General features: G+C 34.3%; 1 protein-coding gene across 1 annotated transcript in view; it reads left to right on the top strand.

Moving 5' to 3' along the window:
* LOC115272540 (olfactory receptor 52E8-like) overlaps positions 1-10274 on the top strand; it is an 11497-nt gene that overhangs the window by 449 nt on the left and 774 nt on the right. Inside the window, exons 2-3 of the mRNA XM_029915583.1 lie at positions 8727-8799; positions 10096-10274. The exon at positions 10096-10274 is cut by the window's right edge and continues 774 nt beyond it. Of these exons, the coding sequence (XP_029771443.1) occupies positions 8727-8799; positions 10096-10274 (252 nt within the window). The remainder of the gene's footprint in view (positions 1-8726; positions 8800-10095) is intronic.

Consider the following 10274-nt stretch of genomic DNA (forward strand, 5'->3'; position numbering starts at 1 on the left):
CACACCAGCATTTTTCTCTTTCTTGACACACCGATTTGGCCACCATATCCCCCAATATATCCATATTTTCTTAGCCAACCTATACGTGGTTGTTCCTCCATCTCTCAATCCTGTGATCTATGGGGTCAGGACCAAACAGATTAGGGAGCGAGTCCTGAGGGTTTTCTTCAAGACAGATAGCTAACCAGTCAGAGGTCTTGGAAAGGTCTGTTTTAGGTTTCATGTGTCCTGCATTGTACAAAGCAGAGTTGGTTACCTTATGTCTAGCCTGGTAGGAAGGAGGACAAACTGAGGGGAATATTGAGGCAAATACCATTAATTGTCTGTGAGTGGCAGGTTTTATATTTAAAGTTAATAAAATATGCATTGTGATTCCAGATTGAGACAGTTGGATATCTACATGCAAATAGATTAATTTCAGCTCTTACTTTACATCATAAAGAAAATTAACCTTCAATGGAACAGAGACCTAAAGACAAGAGCTAAAGCATATCAACATAAAAATTGTTTGTAATATTGCTCACATAAAATTTCATAGACATGACAACAATAGCAAGAAATATTTTTAAATGATTGATTGGTCTTCATTAAAATTAAAATATATATATATATATTTTCAAAACATACTAGTAATAAAATGAAAAAGAAAGCCATAATCTGAGAGAAAATATTTATACATCATGTGTATGATAAAGGAATTGTATAAAAATATTTAAGGAACTCTTATAATTTAATTATAAAAAGTCAAATTACTCAATTAAAATAGAAAAATATTGTATATACATTAATTAAAACACATAAATAGCTAGTCAATAAGTACCTAAAATGCTCTTTATTATTCATTACTAAGTCAATGAATATTAAAATCATTGTTAAATGTCAGCCCTTTTCTCTGTCCAATACAAACTCCCTAAAAGTTATATTTCCTGAGAGCACTTCTCTTTATATCTTCTGTATGAAACTCCCCATCTCACAAGTTATTTCTATGGAACCAAACTGATGATGGTATTATTTCTTTATGATATATTTTCAACATTGTTTGTGCCACACTTCATGTTTTCACTTTGTGATTCTTTTTATCTCTTTCTGGACTTTTTTTTAATATACTCCAAAGTTTTAATGAGTTAAGAATAAAGCTACTCCCACATGTTACTACACATAAGTGTATAAACCCTTATATCTGTATCATTATTTTTTAAAGTTTTTACTTAAATTCCAGTTAGCCTAACATACAGTATAATATTAGTGCCAGATGTACAATATAATGGTTTAATAAATCCATACAACACCTGGTGCCCATCACTACAAGTGCACTCCTCAATCCCCATCACCTATTTAACCCATCCTCCACATGCATATCCCTTCAGGTAACCATCAGTTTGTTCTCTATAATCAAGATGCTGTTACTATGATACATGAACCTCAATGTTTATAGCAGCATTATCTACAATAACCAAATTATGGAAACAGCCTTGGGGTCCATCAACTGATGAATGGACAAAGAAAATGTGGTATATATAGGTATATGTATATATAACGGAATATTACTCAGCCACAAAAATGAATGAAATCATGAGCCGTTTGCAATGACATGGATGGAGTTAGAGAGTATAATGCTAAGTGAAATAAGTAAGTCAGAGAAAGATGAACACCATAAGGTTTCACTCATATGTGGAACTTAAGAAGCAAAACAAATAAGAAAAGGGAAAAAAGAGAAAAAGAGGCAAATCACTCTGAGATTTTTCAAAGCTGATGTATCTTACTTAGCTTGAAGCTTTTAATTATTTTTGTCTTTGGTTTTCAACAATGTTGCTGTTCTTTTTTTAAAAATGTCATTATCGAAATTTATAGCTATTTAAAAATTGTTTTATCTGAATATAATTAACACACAATGTTACATTAGTTTCAGGTGTGCAGCAACTCTATGCGTTGTGTTATGCTCACCACAAGTAAAGCTACCACCTGTCACCATGCAATGCTATTACAGTAACATTGATTATATTCCCTATGCTGTACCTTTTGTTTCCAGTGACTTATTCATTATATACTGAGAATCTGTATCTCCCACTCCCTTTCATCCATTGTACACATACACTTACTCTCCTCCCCTTTGATCTCTGTTTTCATATGTCTGATTCTGCCTTTTGGTTTTTTTTTTGTATTCATTTGATTTTTTTACATTCTGCATATAAGCAAAATTATATGGTATATGTATTTCTTTATCTGACTTATTTCACTGAGTATAATGCCTTCTAGGCCCATCCATGCTGTCGTAAATGGAAAGATCTTGTCTTTTTATGGCTGAGTAATATTCCATCGTGTGTGCGTGCACGTGTGTGTGTGTACACTACATCTTCTTTTTCCATTCATATATCAATGGACACTTAGGTTGCTTCCATATCTTCGCTATTGCAAATAATGCTCAGTAAACATAGGGATGTATATGTCTTTTCAAATTAATGTTTTCATTTCCTTTGGGTAAATACCCAGTGATGAAATTATTGCATCATATGGTATTTCTATTTTTCATTTTTTAAGGAAACTCTGTACCGTTTTCTACGGTGGCTGCACCAATTTACATTTCCACCAACAGCTCATGAGGGTTTCTTTTTCCTCAAGTCCTCTCCAACACTTGTTATTTCTTGCCTTTTTGATGCTAGCCATTCTGGTAGGTGTGAAATTATATATCATTGTGGTTTTGATTTGCATTTCTCTGATCTTCTTTTCATTTGTATGTTGGCCATCTGTGTGTATTCCTTGGAGAAATGTCTGCTTGCTTCTGCTCATTTTTAATTGGATTTTGGGGTATTTTTGTGATGAGTTGTGTAAGTTCTTTACATATTTTGCATACTAACTCTTTATCATGTGCCATTTACAGGTAACTTCTCCCATTTAGTAAATTGCCTTTTTGTTTTGTTGGTTTTGTTGTTTTGTTGGTTGCTCTCTTCAGTAAGTAGTGCTGGCAAAACTGATGAGCTAACACAAAAGAATGAAATTGGACCACTTTCAGACACCATACACAAACATAAACTCAAAATGGACAAACATCTCAGTGTGAGACTTGAAATCAAAAAACCCTTAGAGGAGAACACAAGCTGTAATTTCTTTCTTTTTTTATTTTTTTTATTTTCGAGAGACAGAGAGACAGTGTGAGCAGAGGAGGGTCAGACAGAGAGAGATACAGAATCTGAAGCAGTCTCCTGGCTCTGAGCTAGCTGTCAGCACAAAGCCCGACACGGGGCTCTACCCCACGAACCTTGAGATCATGACCTGAGCCGAAGCTGGACACTTAACCGACTGAGCCACCCAGGCACCCCAAGCAGTAATTTCTTTGATATCGGTATAGCAACTTTTTATGGATATGTCTCCTAAGGGAAGGGAAACAAAACCAAAAATAAACTATTGAACTGCATCAAAATAAAAAGCTTTTGCACCATGTAGGAAAGGAAACCATGGTGCTCTTTTTGAATGAAATGATGTCTTTCTGTAGTTTTATAATATATATATTATAATATGTATAATAAATATATTATAAATATAGAAACTATATGATACATATTTTATAATATATTATAAAATACATAATACATATCATATATTTATTATATTTGTATATATATGTATATTCTATCTAGAAATATATATAATTTATATATTAATTTATTTTTATTATATATATTATATATAAAGCAAAAATCCTTTAAAATACTTCTTCTATGTCATTTTCTGTCTCCTTACCTCATGTGATTCCAGATAAATGTAAGTGGTTTAGTTATCTATTACTGTTTAATCAATTTTGTTTAGCAGCATGAGTCATGAAACAAATAAATTAATCACATAAATTTTATTGACTGAGAATTTTGAAAGGTTAAGTAGGACTCTCCTCTGCTTCATAATGTTTAGGACATTAGCTGTAATCATTCAAATTGTTGAGGGTGACCCGTATGACTGGTGGCTGGGATTAATGATATTTAGACTACTTTCTACTCTCATGTCTGGCTTTTAGGCCAGGATAATTAAAAGGGCTCACCTAGAACTCTGATTCAGAGAACGTGCATGTGGTTTCTCCATCACAGTGCAATTAGGATCAACTTTCTTACAAAGGCCCCAACAAGTCGTCTTCCCAGCAATACAAGATGGAAGTTACATGATCTATTAAAACCGATTCTGAGAAATTCTATAGCACTTCCTTCACTATACTGTATTTAAACAGCTATATGCCTCCTCACATTCAAAGAGAGAGGAGTCTCACATAGTTTTTGATGAGTGAAGTGTCAATATTTTTTAAAGAACACAGGCTACCCTTTCATAATAAAACACTCAGCAAATTAGGAATTAAAGAGAATTTCTCACCAAAAAGGGCATTTATGAAAAATCCACAGCTAACATTATATTTAATGATAAAAGATGAAACAGTTTTCCCCTAAGATCAGGAACAGAACAAGAATGACTGTTCTCATTCTTGGTATTCAACGAAGTACTGAAATTTCTAACCATAGCAATTAGGAATACATACAAAAACCTATTAGAGTAAATGACCATATTAATGTTAATAGTCATGTATAATAAAATATTCTGCTAAGTTGGAGGGGAAAAAAGAGAACACACAAAACCAACATATTTCTATAGATTGTCAATAAAAAATACAAAAAGTAAATTAAAACAATTTCCTTTATAGTAACATTAAAAGAATAACATACTATAAACACATTGAAACAAAGTAGCACAATGAAAATTGCAAAACATTGATGAAAGAAATGAAAGAACTAAGTAAATGGAAACACATCCTTTGACCATAGATAGAAAACTTAATATTGTTAAGATGGTAATAGTGTCCACAGCAATCTATAGATTCGATGCAAGTGCTATTAAAATTTCAGCAACCTTCTTTTTAGAAATAGAAACTCAAATCTTAAAATTCACATTGAATTGCAAAGGGTGCCAAATAGTCAAAATAATCTTAAAATTAAAAACCATGCCAAGTTTGAAAGACTCACACAGCCTACAAAGCTGTGGTAATTAATACAATATGGTGCTGACATAAGGTTAGACATATAGATGAATGGAATAGAGTTGATGTTCAAGAAACAAACTCAAGTACATATAGTCAAATGTCTGTGGTCATGACAGTTCAAAGGAGGAACAAATAGTTTCTTTGAAAATGGTAACAGAGCAACCAATTATCCATATGCAAAAGAATGAAGCTGAACCTTTACCTCATGTCACACAAACACACACACAAATGAAAATGAATCAAAGAACTGAATAGAAGAACCATAATATGAAAATATTAGAAGACTACAAAGGAGTGAATCTTTGTGATTTTGAATTTGGCAATAATTACTTAGATATAATACCAAAATACAAGAAATAAGAGAAAAGTTGAAATTTGGAATTTATCAAAAAATTTTAAGTGCATCAAATGACACTATCAAGAGATTGAAAAGAGAATCTGTAAAATGGGAAAAAACTTTTGGAACCAATATACCTGAAAATGGGTTAGCACTCAGAATATATAAACAACTCTTGCAACTCAACAACAAAACAAAGGCAACTCAGTAAGAAAATGGGCAAAGAAACTAATAAACATTTCTTTAAGTAAAATATGTAAATGGCCAATGTGCCCTTGAAAAGGGCTCAATAACATTATTCATTCGTGGAATGCAAATAAAAGGCATGAGATATCACAAGACACACAATGAAAGCTATAATAATATTTTTTTTAAAGATAAAATAAATACTGATGAGGATGTGGAGAAGTGAGATCCCTCATATATTTTTGTCTGGAATGTAAAATAGTGCAGGTGCTGTGGAGAACAACTTGGTTGTTTCTCTAACCTTCAAACCTAGACTTACATATGACCCAACAATTCTATTCTTAGATACATGCTTTTGAAGAACCAAAAACAGGTGTCTGAACAAAAACTTCTATACCAATGTTTTTAATGGCACTACTTGCTAAATAAAAGGTGAAAACAACTTAAGTGTTCATCAACAAAAGAATGGGTAAACGACATGTAGTAGAACCATATAATTGAATAATATTCAGCCATAAAAATAATTAAGTACTGATACATGCTACTGCATGTATGAACCTTAAAACATCATGAAAAGTAAAAGAAGCCAAATACAAAAGGCCACAGATTGTATGATACCTAGAATAGGAAAATCCAGTGCCAGTAAGCAAATTGGTTCTCAGGAACTGGAAAAAAGCAAGAAATGTACAATGGCTTCTTCATGAGTACAGGGTTTCCTTTTGAAGTGATTAAAATGCTCTGAAACTGGATAGTGGTGATGGTAGCAAAACATTATGTATGTTCTAAATGTCATTACTGGTAAAGTTTATGTATATTTTCTCATCATTAAAATAATTTAGAAATAATATCATGGTCTACCTTCTGGCCACAATTATTAACATTCCTCCTTCATGGAAAACAAACATACATACATACATACATACATACATATAGAAGTTCTTATATCTCACTATCCAAATCAGATTCAGGTGCAGATGAGACTCTGATTTTGGTTCACGGAGTATGATTTACCTTTATATAGATACCTGTTAATTCATATAGAAAGTGTCCTGCCCTACACATATCCAACATACAATAGGCATAGCACAAGCACATGAGACATTCTAATTCAATAAGGGGAAAATGAGAGGGACACAGTAATCACTGGACCATGGCCCTGAGAGCAGTTTGCTGATTATTGCTTTGGAAGTGATTCCTTATTGCTCTTGGTTTTGCACTCTGGGCTCTTGATTCTATATTCTGAGTTTATTTTTATATAAGGCAGCTCATGTTGTGACCTTAGTAATTGTTCTGCACTTCCTTCTTGTCTTTAAGTCTTCTTTCCCTTTTGTACTGCTTCTGTCTTTTTAATTCCAAGTTCATAGGAGTTCTTTAAAATTTTGTGGGCTTCTTGTGTGTCACTTTACAAATCTGGTCCATTAAACAAAAACCACAAGTAGAATTCCGTTCAAGATACATCTTCCTCTACGTTAGACTTTCTGTGAGGCTTCTTTAGGGCTACTGCCATTAAGATGCTTAGTAGCTTTCCAAATTGATAAAGAGAGTCTGTGAAGCATGTCCTTAACATCTATAAATCCTTTTAATCTGTCAGAAATTGTGTATGAGAAACTAACCTAAGCCATTGAGATCTTAAGGAATTTACAGCCACACTCTTAATATGATCTTTGCTTTAGCGCTGTTTCTTATGTTGAGAATGTTTTGCAGTGAGTAGAGGGTGAGAATGAAAATAGACTTGGTTTTAAAACCCAGTAAGTCTTGGCACCTTCATATTTTCTCTAAATTTTGTTTGAAAACTGAATAATCCCATTTTTAATTTGTCTCTCTCTATCCAAATTTTATTATACACAGCTAAAAGAAACCACCTGTTACTTTTGACATTCTGCCTGGAAATCTCTTCAGCCAAGTCTACCAATTCATTATAAATATTTTATTTTCCATATTACTGAATGTAACAGTTTGGTCAAATTTAGGTTTCTACATAGAAAAGATCCTTTTACCTAAGCTTTCAATTCTGTCTTCCTCACTTTTCTCCTGGCCTCACCCACAGTCTTCTTAAGACCTATCAATCTTCCTGTCTATCACGGTTCTCAAACTAATGACACATAATTTGGGTTTTAATAAGACGGAAAGGTGGCTCGGTTGGTTAAACATCCAACTCTTGGTTTCAGCTCACGTCATTATCTCACGGCTTGTGGATTCAAGTCCCACATCAGGCTCTGCACTGACGGTGTGAAGCCTGCTTGGGATTCTCTCTCCCCCCTCTCTCTAGTGCTCTCTCAAACCAAATAAATAAACATTAAAAAAAGATGGAACCTGATTAAAGGTAGCAGATTTTCTCTTGGTTTTCTATTCTTATGTATAAATCACCCTAAAACTTAATAGTATAAAGTCAACAGATTATATATTTTATTATGTTCATAGGTCAGCAATTAAGGAAAAACATATTGAGGGAGGCTCTCATTTTCTTTACAAAACATGAAGTCTCAGCTGAGGTAGCTGAAATGGATAAGATGCTTTAAAGAACCGCAACAGATGGAGTAGGTGACCCTAAACTAGTCTTTTCACATTGATGTCTGGGGCCCAGGCTCGGAAAGTGGATAGATAGGCTCAGCTAACCCTCTTATCTCTGTAAGTTTCCTTGTGTCTGAGAGGCTTTCCTCTGTCTTGGTCATCAGCCTGTTTCTCTGCTCCTATAATCATTAAACAATTAGTGAATAATGATGAGTAAGAAGTTGCGTTCACCTTATTGAGGTTCCTTCTTTGCAGGATCTTGGCTTTCTCATATCTTTTTTGCTTTATCCAGTTTTTTACCAAAATAGTTCATGAGGAGTAGGGCAAAGGAATTATAGACACATTAGACTTGAGCTGTAACACAGATGATGTAGAGCCCAAAAGAACAGGGCAGACTAATGGAACATGTCATTGAAGAAGATAGCTGATAATATATTAATAGTTCCGGTGTTAATCAGGAGCTTAGACTTTTAATTTGAAAGTAGTAAATATACCGAGTATCATTGGAAAGGAAAAGTAGATGACTCTTGCCCCATAGTTCCAGTGAAGGTGGGAAGGTCTTTTCAGAGAACTCTCCAGTGAATATCACAGTCTATGCCAAGGACCCAGGGAGACTACAGTCCCATCCCACTGGAAGCAGGGCAGCTGCATCAATATAAATGCCCTTTATTTGCCTAGAAAAGTGTGGACTCAGAGAGATGTCAGATGATGTTTTCAAAATCCGCCGTCTCAAATACATTTGGAAAGCAAGGTAAGGTGATGTAGTCCTTGGTTAGGGCTGTGAGAAAAAGCATGGGAAATGGGGAATGAGTTCATGCTAACTTAGAATAGAGAGAGGGAAGGAAAGTAAGCACATAATGAAGGAAAATACAGGAAATACATAAATACAGGAAAGGGATAAAGAGAATACACAGACAAGCTTTGTGCATTATAAATTTTATACACATAAACTATCATGACTACCAACATTCCTATGTCTTCATATATCTTTTTGCATTTATGCAGCTCTGTGTGCTGTGGGGTGTTTAGCAGCATCCATTGCTACTACCCACTCACTACACAGTGGTAACACTTCACCTGAGTTTTGATAGTCAAAAATGTTTTCAGACATTGCCAAATATGCCCTAGGGAGAAAACGATCACTGATTGCAAAACACTGGAATAATGAATCTCCCATCCTTTATCAACTATAGGACATGAAATAGGTTTTATGTGTGTAGTAGGAGGAAACTGTGGAATATGGTAAAGTAATGAGTAATATGATATAAAACTGGGAAAATGATTGCCTGATATAATTCATTTTAGAACATTACAAATCATGGTCCTCAGGGGGAGAGGCTGGGGTCCAGTTTCAACACTGAACCTTGGAAAGCTTTGAGGATATGTGAATATATATTAGTAGATTAGATCAGCATATGCTTATGGAATGAATAAGTAACTGGCTGGTTAACTGGTTTGGAAATGCAGCTGATTAAACACTTAGAAGGGAACCAATTCTTAGGGAGGTTAATGCTCTTGGAAAATCAAGTGTGAGAATTAGATGGGCTTCCTTCTTTGATGTAAAAACATGATAATTCTACAACCTCATGCTCTAGTTCACTTGAGTGAACCAGACACTTTTCATTTAAAGATAGAAACATTAATCTCCAGAATCTGGAAAATATTGCAAAAAGAGCCAAAGAACCCAAGACTTAGATGCCAAACCAGTGAAATTGCCCTACAAGGTAGGGCGAGTAATAATTTTTATTCCTGTTCTAAAAAACATTCATGTGTTACTCTGTACCTAGAATAAACTTCCTATGTTTGTCTGTGAAACACAAAGTTGTCCTTGATCCATTTTATTTCCTCCATGGACTTTCTTTTGTCCTATTCATACTCACAGCATTTGCTGTATTTTTCTACCACAATGCAATGTTTTATTGCATTTTACCAGGAATCTACACAAAGGGAGAAAAGAAGAATTCACTAATGAGAAGTCAATAATTGTCTCTGGAAAAAAAATAATTGTATCTGATGTGCACAAAACATTGGGCAAATACTGCGGCAGAAAGAATGGCTGCACCTAATGACACCCAGTTCCATCCTTCTTCGTTCCTCCTCCTGGGTATCCCAGGGCTAGAAGATGTGCACATTTGGATTGGATTCCCCTTTTTCTTTGTGTATGTCGTCGCACTCCTGGGGAATGCTGTTGTCCTGTTTGTGATCCAGACTGAGCATAGTCTCCAT

This window comes from Suricata suricatta, chromosome 11 (genome assembly GCF_006229205.1).
Source record: "Suricata suricatta isolate VVHF042 chromosome 11, meerkat_22Aug2017_6uvM2_HiC, whole genome shotgun sequence".
Classification (NCBI taxonomy): domain Eukaryota; kingdom Metazoa; phylum Chordata; class Mammalia; order Carnivora; family Herpestidae; genus Suricata; species Suricata suricatta.